This window comes from Somniosus microcephalus, chromosome 17 (genome assembly GCF_052327205.1).
Source record: "Somniosus microcephalus isolate GS21.2 chromosome 17, FLI_Smic_1.0, whole genome shotgun sequence".
NCBI classification, from domain to species: Eukaryota; Metazoa; Chordata; class Chondrichthyes; order Squaliformes; family Somniosidae; genus Somniosus; species Somniosus microcephalus.
In genome coordinates this window covers 72,468,882-72,486,867 of record NC_141003.1, presented here as the reverse complement: position 1 = coordinate 72,486,867, position 17,986 = coordinate 72,468,882, and the positions used below count along the sequence as shown (strand labels likewise).

The 17,986-nt window shown below is 42.2% G+C and overlaps 1 protein-coding gene across 1 annotated transcript in view; it reads left to right on the top strand.

The window, feature by feature from the left end:
* Positions 1-17,986, top strand: part of exoc4 (exocyst complex component 4) — a 565,674-nt gene that overhangs the window by 58,520 nt on the left and 489,168 nt on the right. Inside the window, exon 3 of the mRNA XM_086010674.1 lies at positions 13,784-13,968. Coding sequence (XP_085866800.1) covers positions 13,784-13,968 — 185 coding nt within the window. The remainder of the gene's footprint in view (positions 1-13,783; positions 13,969-17,986) is intronic.

Here is a 17,986-nt window from a genome sequence, read left to right as displayed (position 1 = left end):
TAAGAGGAACTATGTTTTTGATGTCCCTGTATACTGTAGTACCAGTAGTGACCACTCGGGTATATAAGCCTGTATAGCGTCTTGTGTAGTTAGTTCACCTCCAGACTTTGTTCAGTAAACACTTGTTAAATCAACTCCTGCATTCCGTGTCTCCATTAACACACGGATCTAACAACCTGGACATCACTCGTCTCAAAATACTAAGAAGCTGCAAACAAACTTCGGCTTTCTGTTGTTTATTGTTAAGTAATGCCACATGAATAGGAATGTTGGAGTTCGTAGTGTCTGTATTGTCAGGATTTCAAGGGCAATGAAGAATGTGAATGGTGCAAATCAAAGCACTTAGCTGGAGTAGAGATTGGATATTTGAACAATTTTATAAAAACGAACTATAGGCATCAAATTGAACTGCTAAGCAGTGTGAAGTCTACTACAATTGCTACTTCAGGTTCTGGCTGAAAAGACCATTTAAGTCAGTTATTTTGGATTGGTTTTTCATTTTGTGAGGCTCCAACTCCCAGTGACCAAATGAAACGGATTCCTGAACATGTATTTAAAAATGCATTCACCCCACATACTGTATGTTAATGCTCTATAAAATGATGGCAGACTGAACCATTTAATCCTAGCAAAAAGCCAATTGAAGCTTTACTACTTCAAAGAGCTGAGAACATGCAAGTGTCTTAAATCTGTTCTGAGATAGTACTTGCATTTATCATGTCAAAACATCTTAAAGATGCCTTATGCAATGAATTATTTTTGGAGCGCAGTAATTGTTGCGTGGCAAAACATGGCACAAATTTTGTGTCATCAATTCTGCACAAACAGCCATGATTTATTTTGAATGGCGGAGGGATGTTGCCGAGTGCACTGGGAGAACTCCCTTATCTTCCTCCCACAGTGGCATGAAATCTTTTAATGTTGATGAGAACAAGCACATGGGACCCTAGTTTCATCTGAAGGATGGACAGTCAGCATTGAGGGACTGTCCCGCTGAGGCTCACTTCCATGTGTGCCTTTCGCAGGATGATTGTTTCTGGTGAACAGCATTAGACTTTAGTTTTCTAGTTTGAACCCATCACTGAAATTTGAAGTTGCTCAAAAGACTTGCTGGTTATTAAGTGGGGGGCAGGGCGGGGGGAGAAATGGGAACAATAATTATTTATAAATATTATCCAATCGTAAAAAGCATTGAAAATCCTGGCGAGTCAGTGGCCTAGTGAATATGTGCCTATTCTTCTTTTCTACATGCACACACATTCTCGGCCAGATGACCGGAAAAAATTTAGTATGCACTGGACTTCATAATAACTTGCATTGATGAAGTGTCTTTAACATTGAGAATGGTCCAAGACTTCGCAGATAGGCGTAAAGAAAATGTATCCTAAGCCAGGAAAGGTGTGATCAAGAGCTTAGTCAAGGAGTGGGTTTTGAGAGACTTTTTAATGGAGGTAGTGAGATGATTGGCTGGGAATCTCATTGAAATGTATAAAATTCTTACCGACCGCTTGATAGGGTAGATGCTGAGAGGCTGCTTCCCCTGGCTGGCGAGTCTAGAACTAGGGGTCATAGTCTCAGGAGAAAGGATCAACCATTTAGGACTGAGATGAGGAGAAATTTCTTCACTCAGATGGTTGTGAATCTTTGGACTTCTTTACCCCCGAGGGCTGTGAATGCTCAGTTGTTACATAGAAACATAGAAGATAGGAGCAGGAGTAGGCCATTCGGCCCCTCAAGCCTGCTCCGCCATTCAATGCGATCATGGCTGATCATCCAAATTCAGTACCCTGTCCCTGCTTTCTCCCCATATCCCTTGATCCCTTTTAGCCTTAAGAAATATATCCAACTCCTTCTTGAATATATTTAATGAATTGGCCTCTACTGCCTTCTGTGGTAGAGAATTCCACAGGTTCACCACTCTCTGGGTGAAGAAATTCCTCCTCATTTCTGTCCAAAATGACTTACCCCTTATCCTTAGACTGTGACCCCTGGTTCTGGAATCCCCGACCATCGGGAACATCCTTCCTGCATCTAGCCTGTCTAGTCCTGTTGGAATTCTCTAAGTTTCAATGAGATCCCCTCTCATCTAAACTCCAGCGAGTACAAGCCCAATCGACCCAATCTCTCCTCATAGGTAATTCATGCCATCCCAGGTATCAGCCTGGTGATTCTTCGCTGCACTCCTTCTATGGCAAGAACATCCTTCATCAGATAAGGCGACTAAAACTGCACACAATACTCAAGATGTGGTCTCACCAAGGCCCTGTACAACTGCAGCAGACATCCTTGTTCCTGTACTCAAACCCTCTCGCTACGAAGGCCAACATACCATTTGCCGCCTTAACCGTCTGCTGCACCTGCATGCTTAGCTTCAGCGACTGGTGCACAAGGACACCCAGGTCTCGTTGCACTTCCCCTTCTCCCAATCTATTGCCGTTCAGATAATAATCTGCCGCCTTGTTTTTGACACCAAAGTGGATAAACTCACATTTATCCACGTTATAGTGCATCTGCCATGTTTCTGCCCAATCACCCAACTTGTCCAAATCATCCTGGAGTTTCTCGGCATCCTCCTCACAGCACACACGCCCACCCAGCTTTGTGTCGGCTGCAAACTTGGAGGTATTACATCTAGTTCCTTCGTCCAGATCATTAATATATATTGTGAATAGCTGGGGTCCAAGGACCAATCCCTGTGGTCCCCCACTAGTCACTGCCTGCCACTCTGGAAAAAGACCCGTTTATTCCAACTCTTTGCTTTCTGCCTGCCAACCAGTTCTCTATCCAAGTCAATACCTTGCCCCCAATCCCATGTGCCTTAACTTTACACGCTAATCTCTTACGCGGGACCTTATCGAAAGCCTTTTGCAAGTCCAAATACACCACATCCACTCGTTTTCCATTATCTATTTTACCAGTTACATCCTCAAAAAAAATTCTAGTAGATTAGTCAAGCACGATTTACCTTTTGTAAATCCATGTTGACTTTGTCCGATCCTGTCACGGTTTTCCAAGTGCTCTGCTATTACATCTTTTATAATGGACTTTAGCATTTCCCCACTACCGATGTCAGGCTTCCTGGTCTGTAATTCCCCGTTTTCTCTCTACCACCTTTTTTGAACAGTGGGGTAACATTAGCTACCGACAATCCATGGGTACTGTTCCAGAATCTATCGAATTTTGGAAGATGACCAGCAATGCATCTACTATTTCTCGGGCCACTTCCTTAACTACCCTAGGATGTAGATTATGGCCCTGGGGATTTATCAGCCTTCAATGCCGTCAATTTCTCTAACGCCATTTCCCAACAAATACTGATTTCTATCAGTTCCACCCTTTCATTAGACCCTATGTTCCCCGACATCTCTGGGAGGTTATTTGTGTCCTCCTTTGTGAAGACAGAACCAAAATATGTATTTAATTGGTCTGCCATTTCTTTCTTCCCCATTATAAATTCCCCTGATTCTGACTGCAAGGGACCTACGCTTGACTTCACCAATCTTTTTCTCTTCACATATCTATAGAAGCTTTTACAGTCAGTTTTTATGTTCCCTGCAAGCTTGCTCTCATACTCTATTTCCCCCCTCTTAATTAATCCCTTTGTCCTCCTTTGTTGAATCCTCAACTGCTCCCAATCCTCAGGTTTACTGCTTTTTCTGGCCAATTTATATGTCCTCTCCTTGGATCTTATGCTATTTCTAATTTCCCTTGTTAACCATGGTTGAGTCACCTTTTTTGTTTTATTTTTATGCCAAACTGGGATGAATAAATTCTGTAGTTCATCCATGTGATCTTTGAATGTTTGCCATTGCCTATCCACCGTCAACCCTTTGAGTGACATTCCCCAATCAATCCTACCCAACTCGCGCCTCATATCATCATAGTTTCCTTTATTTAAATTCAGGACCCTAGTCTCTGAGTCAACTACTTCACTCTCCATCTTAATGAAGAATTCTATCATATTATGATCGCTCCGACCCAAGGGGCCTCGCACAACAAGATTGCTAATTAATCCTTTCTCATTACATAATACCCAGTCTGAGATGGCTTGATCTCTAGTTGGTTCCTCGACAAATTGGTCCAGGAAACCATCCCATATACACTCCAGGAATTCCTCCTCCACAGTATTGTTACTAATTTGGTTAGCCCAGTCTATATGTAGATTAAAGTCACCCATGATAACTTCTGTGCCCTTACTGCACGCTTCTCTAATTTCCCTTTTAATGCCATCCCCGCCCTCAGCATTACTGTTTGGAGGTCTATATACCACTCCCACTAACGTTTTCTGCCCCTTGGTATTTCTCAGTTCTACCCATACAGATTCCACATCATCAGAGCTAATATCCTTCCTTACTTAATCCTCTCTTTAACCAGCAATGCTACCCTACCTCCTTTTCCTTTTTGCCTATCTTTCCTGAATATTGAGTTCCCAGCCTTGGCCACCCTGGAGCCATGTTTCCGTAATCCCAATCATATCCTATTCGTTTACCTCTTATTTGCGCAGCTAATTCATCCACCTTATTACGAATGCTCCTCGCATTAAGACACAAAACCTTCAGGCTTGTTTTTTTAACGCTATTCGATCTTTTAGAATTATTATTTACTGTGGCCATGTTTGATTTAAACCCTTGATTTCTCTGTTTGCCACTTTGTTGGATATATTCAAGGCTGAGAGAGATTTTTCGGCGATGTGGGGATAAGGTGGGAACTTATTGAATGGTGGAGCAGGCTTGAGGGGCCGCAAGGCTTACTCCTGCTCATTTAACTTAGGTTCTTAATTGTGGACCGAGGACGATGCACAAAAGATTAAAATCGGTGCAATGGAATGTTTGCACTATCTGACATTTCCTTCATGCCTATCTGCGAAATCTTGGGCCATTCTCAAGGCTGGGGAAATTGGGTGCAGCAAGGCCTTTGAGGGGTTTAAAAACAAGGATGAAGATTTCACATTTGTGGTGTTGGGAGTGAAAAAGGAGCCAGTGTAAGTCGACAAGGACAGGAGTGATGGGTGAGCAGGACAGCATATGTGTAGCAGAGTTTTGAGAAAACTGGAATTAATAGAGGATGTCAAAATGGAGTCCGCAAGGAGGGCATTCGAGTTGTTGAATCTGGAGGTGACTTGCTACCAACTGAGCCAAACAGACCAAAAATGATCCCCCTTTCCTTATTTATGTGGAGCTGCTAAAACATGACCAATTCACTACTAATTTTTCTAACTCCAGTTGTCTGGGACCAACATCTTACTGATAGCATTTTTACTTGTGCAGTCTATCATTAAGAAAGTTAATTGATACGGATTAATAGGGCAGGCTGACCTGACCAACTGTTCACATTCAACCAATGTTACCAAAAAGCATATTAACTGGTCATTCATTTTATTGCTCTTTGTGAAATCTCATTTGCAAAATGGTTGCTGCATTTGCCTATGTATCAGTCACAGTAACTTATTGTGGAGCGCTTTCAGAATTTTTTCAGAAATTGATAGAGCAATACATAAATGCAAGTCTGTTTCTCTTTCTCATTCTCTCTTTTTCTTGAGATTGAAGTGATCAACATCTGCATTGTTTCTATCTGACTTGAGTGTGCCAGGTAATGGTTAGTGATACAAAGTGAGGGGGGAAAATGCAGAAAATTCGCTTTACTTAATGTTTCTCCCACCTCAATGAACCAAGCACACCAGAAAGGTGGCCCATAATTTGCTGTCAAAATAACAGTGAGGCTAATAGCATCACCGTTATTTATACGCAAATGCTACAGCAACTTCAGGTGAGGGAAGATGGAAGGTTTAACGTGGAAATCCAAAGGTTGCTGCCTGAGATGTGCCACTCCGCCGTCAGCTTTGCAAAAACAGCATCTCACTGACTGCTTCATCATTGAAATGCACTGAATGGCGTGAAGTTGCTGTATTTACGCGGTAGATATGAAATAAACTCAACACGTAAAGTTAAGTCTTGTCCATTTCAGTCTAAGTATCCTTTTAACGACGTGATAAGTGTTAAATACTGCCAGTCAATTTCTCTGGCACTGAAAATTAACTATTACAAATGTGGAGTCTTATTCCTTCAGGTTTAAATGGTTGTTAGAAATTTCGAAAATGTCAAATTTTAAACAACATTTTTTACTTTCTGTCCCCTTTTTTCTCTCTCTCAATCTAATCTTTCTTTCCCTTTTTTTCTTTCTGTACCTAATTTGACATTGAATTGACCCATTCTAGTTTACACTTCCTTCTCGGTCCTTGCGCTGTTAATTTCACAATCCTTCATAGAATCATGGAATAGTACAGCACAGAAGGAGGTCAGTCGGCCCATCGAGTCTGAGCCGGCTGTTTCCCCATATCCCTGCAATTTTTTCTCCTTCAAGCATTTATCCAATTCTCTTTTGAAGGCTACTTTTGAATCTGTATCTACCACTCGATAAGGCAGTGCATTCCAAATCCTAACCACTTGTTCTGTAGAAAGGTTTTTCCTCATGTCGCTGCTGGTTCCTTTGCCAATCACCTTCAGTCTGTGTCATCTAGTTATTGACCCTTCAGCCATTGGAAACAGTTTCTCTTTATTTGTTCTATTTAAACCCTTCATGATTTTAAACACCTATATCAAATCTTCTCTTAGCCTTCTCTGCTCTAAGGAGAAAAACCCCAGCTTCTAATCTATGTACAGTAACTGTAATCCCTCATACCTGGAACCATTCTCGTAAATTTCTTGTGTACCCTCTCCAAAGCCTTCACATCCTTCCGAAAGTGCGGTACAGCTGGGGCTGAACTAGTGTTTTATATAGGTTTAGTATAACTTCCTGGCTTTTGTACTCTCTGCCTCTATTTATAAAGCCCAGGATCCCATATGCTTTATTAACTGCTTTGTTAACGTGCCCTGCCACCTTCAAAGATTTGTGCACAAGCACCCCCAGTTCTCTGTTCTTGCACCCCCTTTAAAATTGTATTTGTAGAAACAAGGGCTCGTCTGGGATTTGAACCTGGTACCTCTCGCAAACCTCAATCATTAATCCCACAGCGAGAATCGTACCTCTTGCAAACCTCAATCATTAATCCCACAGCGAGAATCGTACCTCTTGCAAACCTCAATCATTAATCCCATAGCGAGAATCGTATCCTTAGACTGATGAACTGGACTAGACTAATGAACTGGAATCTGATTGGGTCAGGAGATACCCAGTTGCTTGTCCTGTTCACTTCGATCCCAGATGGCTGGTTTCCCTCACTGCAGCGTCATCCTTGCACTTTCAGCAACTTGCAACACAATTTTAGAATCCTAAATGTGCAAGAGCAAGTCTAACTGACGGCAGACGCCGTTACATGCCCTGCCACTGCAAATTATGGCCCATTGATTTCTTCGCTCTGAATAAATAGGCAAACAGAAACCCATATCTGCAGTTTCAAATTGACTGCTCCCCAGCTTCGAGTACATAACAAATGGTGAGCTTTTTGTAATAAATTCAAGAGTCGAGCCCTAATCGACTGAACACGTGGGTTTGTTTGAAAGGAAAAAGAAGACCTTTACCTCTCAGAATGGTAGTTTCCTGAATGAGGTTCCATTGCTGATAGATGGCTGAAGCTGGAGGCTGTGTAGCTACCCTTCGTCCTGTGTCACTAGTGCATGGTTTTGTTATAGCTTTTCAACCACTCTGTTATATAGAAATACAAGAAGTGTGTTTGATCTCAATATCTGTATACCTGCCAGCAGTGGTGTTTTGATGAGCCTTTAATGGTACTCGGTGATCTAATACTTCCTTTTGGAGGGACAGCTTAGAATTATTTTCTTTTCACGTTCCCCAGAAAAGCTGTGCACTTGCCAAGTGTTTTGGTAGCATTATATACAATACGACCTTGTGCTATCTAATGACGATACTTTATACAGTGTTCCAGAGCCTGCAGAGCAGGCAGTAATTTGAGAATTATGGCTGAATAGTGTTAGAAGTAATGCTGTGATATTTAATCACTGAATACCTTATTGATTACTGAACAAAAACATGGAAATAATTTTGTTTTGAAAATTGAATAATGTTCTTCTGTATGTGAGTGTTTTACACAATGACATGCTCAGGTGAATTTGATCCCTAAATTCAGATTAGCTTTTGCAACCATGGCTTGTTTAAATCATCCAGCTACTCAGTAAGGAGTAAAAGTATGTTTCATTGTTTTAATTGTTGATGCCATGAAGTGTTCCACACAGCAGAGCTTGACTCTCCAAGTCACATGAGCCTTGCCTGTTTTGGCTAGCTCAGTGACAGTTTGCATGTCTGTCATTTAAAAACATTTTTTTTCATCAATACAACTTGTTCTATAATAATTTTATGGTTCTAAGGAGGGGTTACGGAAATGAATTTGGTTCTGTTTGTTAGTTGTGCATGTCTCACCAAAACTTATCTGTTCCGTATTAGATTTATTTTCCTCCGTTAGCTACTGTCACTAACTTCAAGAATGATCTTAATTTGGGTGTGGTGCATTGAGGGGGATATCGGTTTGCAGCTGTAATACTCCACCCAGTGAGTTCCAGATGCGAACTGAACTGTCCGAGGCCTTGAGTGGCATTTTGGTGCTTCCTTGAAGGGAGGGGGAATTACAGAACTTTTTCTGCGCTGCTTTTCCAGACCTTTTGATCATTACTTATCAGTTCATACAGTTAGAGGGGGAATGATCTGTGCCAACCCTCTTCAATTAGATACTGTGATTGCTGTGGTGAAGTAAATGGGAAGACAGCACAGAGCTGAAAAGCAATTTCACGAACAACGGAACAGTGCATCCTTTTCAGAAATAATTTCCTCAGTGTGCTCTGTCTTGCCAGCTATGCATGCAGTGGAAAATTAAAATCATATGGTAGCCATTTTAAATAATCTGTTTGTGTGTGCCACTCATGAGAGATTGAAAAATCTGTCTTGTTACAGACCCAGGAAACTGTGAATGCAATTGAAACTCATTTTTTGGTGAGACAGCCACAAAAAAAAAAATCTGCTTCGACAGAAGTTCTGCCGAAGGGTCGGCGACCTGAAACGTTAACTCTGTTTTTCTCTCCACGGATGCTTCCTGACCTGCTGAGTGTTTCCAGCATTTTCTGTTATTATAGAAGCTAGGAACCTGTTGATGGAATCCTTTGTTTTGAATTCTTATTGCCTTAATCCGAGCTGTTCTCCCATACTTTACTTTATCACTTTAATTCTCAGCTCCACTCCTAATCTGACTTCTGTGTCTTCGGCCTCTTGCACTGTTCTAACATAGAAACATAGAAGATAGGAGTAGGAGTAGGCCATTCGGCCCCTCGAGCCTGCTCCACCATTCAATGCGATCATGGCTGATCATCCAAATTCAGTACCCGGTCCCTGCTTTCTCCCCATACCCCTGGATCCCTTTAGCCTTAAGAAATATATCCAACTCCTTCTTGAATATATTTAATGAATTGGCTTCTACTGCCTTCTGTGGTAGAGAATTCCACAGGTTCACCACTCTCTGGGTGAAGAAATTCCTCCTCATCTCTGTCCTAAATGGCTTACCCCTTATCCTTAGACTGTGACCCCTGGTTCTGGACTCCCCGACCATCGGGAACATCCTTTCTGCATGTAGTCTGTCCAGTCCTGTCGGAATTTAAGTTTCAATGAGATCCCTTCTCATTCTTCTAAACTCCAGCGAGTACAAGCCCAATCGTCCCAATCTCTCCTCATATATGTCATTCCTGCCATCCCAGGTATCAGCCTGGTGAACCTTCGCTGAACTCCTTCCTCAGCTAAGGTGACCAAAACTGCACACAATACTCGAGATGTGGTCTCACCAAGGCCCTGTACAACTGCAGCAAGACATCCTTGTTCCTGTACTCAAACCCTCTCGCTACGAAGGCCAACATACCGTTTGCCTTCTTAACCGCCTGCTGCACCTGCATGCTTACCTTCAGCGGCTGCTGCACAAGGACGCCCAGGTCTCGTTGCACTTCTCCTTCTCCCAATCTATTGCCATTCAGATCATAATCTGCCTTCCTGTTTTTGACACCAAAGTGGATAGTCTCACATTTATCCACATTATATTGCATCTGCCATGCTTTTGCCCAATCACCCAACCTGTCCAAATCATCCTGGAGTTTCTCGGCATCCTCCTCACAGCACACACGCCCACCCAGCTTTGTGTCATCTGCAAATTTGGAGATATTACATCTAGTTCCCTTGTCTAGATCATTAATATATACTGTGAATAGCTGGGGTCCAAGGACCGATCCCTGCGGTACCCCACTAGTCACTGCCTGCCACTCGGAAAAAGAGATGTTTATTCCAACTCTTTGCTTTCTGTCTGCCAACCAGTTCTCTATCCAAGTCAATACCTTGCCTCCAATCCCATGTGCCTTAACTTTACACGCTAATCTCTTATGCGGGACCTTATCGAAAGCCTTCTGAAAGTCCAAATACACCACATCCACTGGTTCTCCCTTATCTATTATACCAGTTACATCCTCAAAAAATTCCAGTAGATTAGTCAAGCACGATTTACCTTTTGTAAATCCATGTTCACTTTGTCCGATCCTGTCACTGTTTTCCAAGTGCTCTGCTATTACATCTTTTATAATGGACTCCAGCATTTTCCCCACTACCAATGTCAGGCTTACCGGTCTGTAATTCCCCGTTTTCTCTCTACCACCTTTTTTGAATAGTGGGGTAACATTAGCTACCCTCCAATCCATGGGTACTGTTCCAGATTCCATCGAATGTTGGAAGATGACCAGCAATGCATCTACTATTTCTAGGGCCACTTCCTTAAGTACCCTAGGATGTAGATTATCAGGCCCTGGGGATTTATCGGCCTTCAATCCCATCAATTTCCCTAACACCATTTCCCGACAAATACTGATTTCTATCAGTTCCTCCTTTTCATCTGACCCTATGTTCCCTGACATCTCTGGGAGGTTATTTGTGTCCTCCTTTGTGAAGACAGAACCAAAATATGAATTTAATTGGTCTGCCATTTCTTTGTTCCCCGAAGCTCAACGTGAGCTCGAGGAACAGCACCTCATCTGTCGATTAGGCACTTTACAGTCTTCTGGACTCAACACGGAGTTCAACAATTTCAGACCATAACCTCTGCTCTTATTTTTTCACATGGCAGCTGTTGATGATTCTGCCATTCCCATTTATACCTCTTCTAGACCCCTCTTCTGTGTTTAACTGCTTGGCTTTGTGTCTGGGGATCTTAACAGTGAACTGTTTGAGCTTCAGTACCAGGTTGCTGGCTTTCACTTTTTGAAAGAAACTGCTGCTCCTGACATTATTAAATGACTGACCTACTATATTGTGAGTAAACCAAGTTGCTTAACAAACCCAAGGAACATTTTGCTATCGTACCAAAGAACATCTTGTTGTGTTCATTTGTACAATGGTGCAATCTATCTTATTTGTTGAAATCATTGACACCCTTTGGCAAAATAACCATTTCTCCATTCCGCAGTAACACTGGACAGTGCTTTGAAACAAATATGGATGAAATTGCAGCAAATGCATATGTTGCAAAGTAATGGGTACCTTGGAGAGAGATCAAGGCTTTAACTGCTGTTGCAGTTGCAGTGTCATTGGAATGACTTGAATGGCCTGTAACTCCTTCCCAAGTATCATTATTTTGTATTCTCAATGCAGGATATTTGCACAAATTACTTTCTCTTGCCCACATTGATGCAATATCTTGCTGACAAGTCATAACTGTTTCATAACCTTTTGAAGCTCGGAGACTTGCGCAGTGTTTCTTAGTGTGCTGTTTTTAAATAAACAAATTTTTGTCCAGATAATAAATGACATGGGGCTGCTGTCCAGAAGAGTGTAATAGCCCATTGTGTCTGCTTCAGTTGGGAAGAATTCAAAACAGCAACGCTAAATTAAGCCTACAGTTAGACAGTGAAGACTCTTTTTTGTGTATAAATATAATAGCCTAGAATTCAGAAGTGTTTTGAATTGAGCTTTGCTCCCAGTGCTTAGTCAGCTTGGCATCAGCAATGCAAGGTGGGAACACAGATAGTGCTTGAAATATTAGCAGGGAGTAAGCATAACCTGCTTAATATCTGTTACATTGCCAGCTTTTTCCAGTTCTGATGAAGGGTCCCAGACCTGAAACGTTAACTCTGTTTCTCTCTCCACGGATGCTGCCTGGCCTGCTGAGTATTTCCAGTATTTTCTGTTGTTAGTTCTACAACAACAACTGCTATTTATATAGCGCCTTTAACGGAGTAAAATGTCACAAGGCACTTCGCAGGAGTGTTATAAAGCAAAATTTGACGCCGAGCCACATGAGGAGAAATTAGGGCTGATGACCAAAAGCTTAGTCAAAGAGGTTTAAGGAGCGTCTTGAAGGAGGAAAGAGAACTAGAGAGGCAGAGAGGCCATCAATGGTTGAGCGACTAAAATTGGGGATGCTCAAAAGTCCAGAATTAGAGGAGCGCAGATACCTGGGGGGTGGGGGGGGTGGAGTTTGTGGGGCTGGAGGAGATTACAGAGATGGGGAGGGGCGAGGCCCATGGAGGGATTTGAAAACAAGGATGAGAATTTTTAAATCGCGGCGTTGCTTAACCGGGAGCCAATGAATGTCAGCGAGCACAGGGGAGATGGGTGAACGGACTTGGTGCGAGTTAGGACATGGGCAGCCAAGTTTTGGATGACCTCAAGTTACGTAGAGTAGAACGTGGGAGGTCAGCCAGGAGTGCATTGGAATGATCAAGTCTAGAGGTAACAAAGGCATGGATGAGGGTTTTAGCAGTAGATAAGCTGAGGCAGGGGTGGAGACGGGCGATGTTACAGAGGTGTAAATAGGCAGTCTTAGTTATGCCGTGGATATTGGGTTGGACGCTCATTTCAGGGTCAAATATGACACTAAGGTTGTGAAGAGTCTGTTTCAGCCTCAGACAGATGCTGGGGAGAGGGATGGAGTCAGTGGCTAGGGAACAGAGTTTGTGGCGGGGACCGAAGACAATGACTTCGGTCTTCCCAATATTTAGTTGGAAGAAATTTCTGCTCATGTAGTATTGCATGTCGGACAAGCAGTTTGACAATTTAGAGACAGTAGAGGGGTTGAGAGAAGTTTATCGTATATAAAGCACCCATATCAGCAGGCGGTCATTTGTAAAAGATAGGAAATGAACACTTTTAAGTTAGAAACAGTTGGTTCTCAAGTTCCACAAAATTTGTTTGGAATAGATAATAGTTTGGGTACCTACTTCGATGAAGTTGTTTACACAAGTTTTATATTATTTCCTGCTATCTTGTCCCTTAAAATCATTTCTACCTGCGCATGCTCTGCCAGTTGAGGAGTCGGCATAATGAAGCAACAGACTTGCCAGTGCTCGTGCAAAAAAAAAAACAGATTTGAAATTGGGTGCAATTGGAGGATAATTGTACAAGGCAGCTGTACAATACAAGTTGCAGCCACTCAGGCACACAAGGTCTCTTGGTTTTTATGCATTTGGATTGCAGGTTTCTTTTGTTTTATTAAGTTCTTCTCTCAACTCCCTGTGTCGTTAAAAAAAATTCCCCAAATTATTTGTTTTCCGACTTCAGTGAGTGGAGCTCTATAATTAGGTTTCGTGAGCAAGAGGGAAGTAACCCAGCATGTCTAAACTCTTGGGACTGCTTGGAGCTTCCTGAATGCCACTACCTGATGGTACAACTGAATCAGGACTGTCCTACTCGGGAAAGCAGGTTTTTAGACAATGCCGAGTGTGGTTCGATGCCTTGGAGCATTAATTATTGTTTGTAAATGGTTAGAACCAAAAGTCATAATTGAGGTTGTCTGTTCTGTTTTCTGTCTCAGGTCTCGGCAGTGGATTCTTTGGAGGGGCAACTGCTGCAGGTGGAAGGACTGAGCGACCTGCGCCTGGAGCTCCACAGCAAGAAACTGAACATGCACCTGGTCCTGATTGATGAGCTGCACCGTCACCTGTACATTAAATCCACGAGTCGTGTGGTCAATAAAAGCCGGGACAAGAACAGAATTGGGTCGGTATGAAATGCGATTGAGCACTAACATAATACGAGTGATAACGGAAGTAAAAACAGCAAATGCATACAACTAAAATAAAACCAGGAAATGCTGGAAATACACAGCAGGCCTGTTGATATCGATAAAGTGAAAATTTGTATGGACATTTTGGGTGTTAGGGGGATTACACCTGAAACATTAATCCATCATTCTCTTTGCAGATGCCAATGGACCTGCTGTGTATTTTCAGCATTTTCTAGTTTAATAAAGGGCTATTGTGTTTTTTTTCATATTTGAGGATAGAAAATAAGTTATTTGCAAGACTGTAAACACTTCAGTGATATTTCTTCAATGAAAGATATTATTATTGACAAGTCATACCTGAAAATTGGAAAGCAGGGTCAACGGTAACTAATCGTTTTCTCATAATTTTACATATTAGCACCCGGTAACTGACTTTCAATTGCGTATTGTGAAGGTCGTAAGCTACGCAACAGACTCAACAATGGAAAGGAAGGCCCAGAGAAAATGGAAGTGCATTGAAATTGCACAATTTTTAATCCACAAACTATGCTGGAAGAAATTCTGGAGAGGACATGAATGTCCTCGAACTGTCTGTCTGTTAACACAAACTTGTCATTTCAGTAAAATAGAAATCCTTCTTCAGATTAGAAGTAGAAATTTTGAAACAATCTATATGCTGAACATCATGTTGCTGAATGCTCTGTCTCTGCAAGAGTCATTTGCTGCTGTGATATATAATGTAATATTTTCTATAGCAGGGCAGCACAGTGCATTGGACTGGCACAGATAGTACCAGTTATCACCCAGACTGTCGCAGGATCCTGCGGTTGAGACTGGTCATTTTCCTTCGGAGATGACGGGAAATTGGAAAGGAAATTAACTCTAAGTTACCCTTGTGTTTTTTTTCCAGTGGCCACTTAAAGGACAATATTGGCAGAGCTCTGCCTGCTTTCTCAGCCAGGATATATTTCATAGTGTGGAAACCCAATACAGGACCCTTTTTTTTATGAAAACACACTTTCACTGCTTGCCAAATGACCTGTCCCTCATTCAACGACATTTTTACTTTCTCCAAATCATTTGCATATGTTTCCATGCCATGCTTCCCTCCTTAGTTGAGTGACCTATTCGCAGGCCTCTGCCCGTGTTGGTATAGAAATGTTCAAGACCTGTGCAGACCGTTTTTCATAATCTTTCATTTTTGGCCTGTACCTTCTATTCTTTGTTGAATCAGGTCTCTTCTTGATTGCTTCAACTGAGTCTGTGTAAAGAACATAAGAACATAAGAAATAGGAGCAGGAATAGGCCACTTGGCCCCTCGAGCCTGCTTCACCATTCAAAAAGATCATGGCTGATCTAGGGCTCAAAGCCTCTTCCCAGCCCGCTCCCCAAAACCCTTCACTCCCTTATCTTGCAAAAATTTGTCTATCTCCACTTTAAATGTATTAATGACCCAGCCTCCACAGCTCTCTGGGGCAGAGAATTCCACAAATTTACGACCCTCTGAGAGAAGAAATTCCTCCTCATCTCCGTTCTGAAAGGGCGACCCTTTATTCTGAGACTGTGCCCCCGAGTTCTAGATTTCCCCATGAGAGGAAACATTCTCTCTGCATCTGCCCTGTCGAGCCCCCTCAGTATCTTACATATTTCGCTAAGATCACCTCTCATTCTTCTAAATTCCAATGAGTATAGGCCCAGCCTGCACAACCTTTCCTCATCAGTCAACCCCCTCATCTCTGTAATTAATCTCGTGAATCGTCTCTGAACTGCCTCCAATGCAAGTATATCCGTCCTTAAATAAGGAGACCAAAACTGTACGCAGTACTCAAGGTGTGGTCTCACCAATACCTTGTACAGTTGTAGCAGGACTTCCCTGCTTTTATACTCCAACCCCCTTGAAATAAAGGCCAACATTCCATTTGCCTTTTTGATTACTTGCTGTACCTGCATGCTAACTTTTTGTGTTTCATGCACAAGGACCCCCAGGTCCCTCTGAACTGTAGCATTTTGTAATCTCCATTTAAATAAGTTTGCTTTTTTATTTTTCCTGCCAAAGTGTATAACCTCGCACTTTCCCACATTATACTCCATCTGCCAAATGTTTGCCCACTCACCTAGCCTGTCTATATCCCTTTGCAGATTCTTTGAGTCCTCTGCACAACTTGCTTTCCCACCCATCTTTGTATCATCCGCAAACTTGGCTACATTACACTCGATCCCTTCGTCCAAGTCATTAATGTTGATTGTAAATAGTTGGGGCCCCAGCACCGATCCCTGTGGCACCCCACTGGTTACCATTTACCAACCAGAAAATGACCCATTTATCCCGACTCTCTGCTTTCTGTCAGTTAGCAATTCTCTATCCATGCTAATATATTACCCCCAACTCCGTGAGCTCTTATCTTATGGAGTAACCTTTTATGTGGCACCTTATCGAATGCCTTCTGGAAATCCAAATACACCACATCCACTGGCTCACCTTTGTCCACCCTGCTCGTTACATCCTCAAAGAACTCCAGCAAATTTGTTAAACATGATTTCCCTTTCATAAAACCATGCTGACTCTGTTTAACTGCAGTATGTTTTTCTAAATGCCCTGCTACTGCTTCCTTAATGAAGGATTCCAGCATTTTCCCAATGACAGATGTTAGGCTAACTGGTCTATAGTTTCCTGCTCTCTGTCTCCCTCCTTTCTTAAATAGGGGTGTTACATTAGCGGTTTTCCAATCCACTTGGACCTCTCCAGAGTCCAGGGAATTTTGGTATATTGCAACCAATGCATCCACCATCTCTGCAGCCACTTCTTTTAAGACCCTGGGATGCAGGCAATCTGGTCCAGGGGACTTGTCGTCTTTTAGTCCCATTATTTTACCAAGTACTATTTCCTTAGTGATAGTGGTTGTCTTTAGTTCCCCACTCCCTGTGACCCCTTGATTATCCATTATTGGGATGTTGTTTAGTGTCTTCTACAGTGAAGACAGATGCAAAATATTTGTTCAGAATCTCTGCCATTTCTCCGTTCCCCATTATTAATTCCCCAGTCTCCTCCTCTAAGGGACCAACGTTTACTTTAGCTACCCTCTTCCTTTTTATATACCTGTAGAAGCTCTTGCTATCTGTTTTAATGTTTCTTGCCAGCTTACTCTCATAATTCATCTTCTCTCTCTTTTTAATCACCCTTTGTTGGTTTTTAAAAATTTCCCAATCCTCTGGTCTCCCACCAATCTTAGCAACATTGTATGCCTTTGTTTTCAATTTGATGCCATCCTTTACTTCCTTAGTTAGCCACGGGTGGTGTTCCCTTCTCTTAAAATCTTTCTTTCTCACTGGAATATATTTTTGTTGAGAGTTATGAAATATCTCCTTAAATGTCCGCCATTGCATTTCAACTTTCTTACCCTTTAATTTGTTTTTCCAGTCCACTTTAGCCAGTTCTGCTCTCATGCCATTATAATTGCCTTTGTTTAAGATCAGGACACTGGTTTGGGATACAACTTTCTCACCCTCCAACTGAATTTGAAATTCAACCGTGCTATGATCACTTTTTTCCTAGAGGATCCTTTACTATGAGATAATTTGTTAATTCTGTCTCATTACATAGTACCAGATCCAAGATAGCCTGCTCCCTGGTTGGTTCCATTACATACTGTTCTCGGAAACCATCCCGGATGCACTCTATGAACTCCTCCTCTAGGCTACCATGGCCAATTTGATTTGTCCAATCAATATGGAGATTAAAATCACCCATGATTATTACCGTAACTTTTTTACAGGCCTCCATTATTTGTTGATTTATACTCTGTCCAACAGCATTGCTACTGTTCGGGGGCCTGTAGACTAGGCCCACCAGTGACTTTTTCCCCTCATTATTTTTTATCTCCACCCAAACCGATTCTACATCTTGATCTTCTGAGCCAATATCACTTCTCACCACTGCACTGATCCCATCTTTTACCAACAGAGCCATCCCACCTCCCTTTCCTTTCTTTCTATCCTTCCGCAAGCCTACAT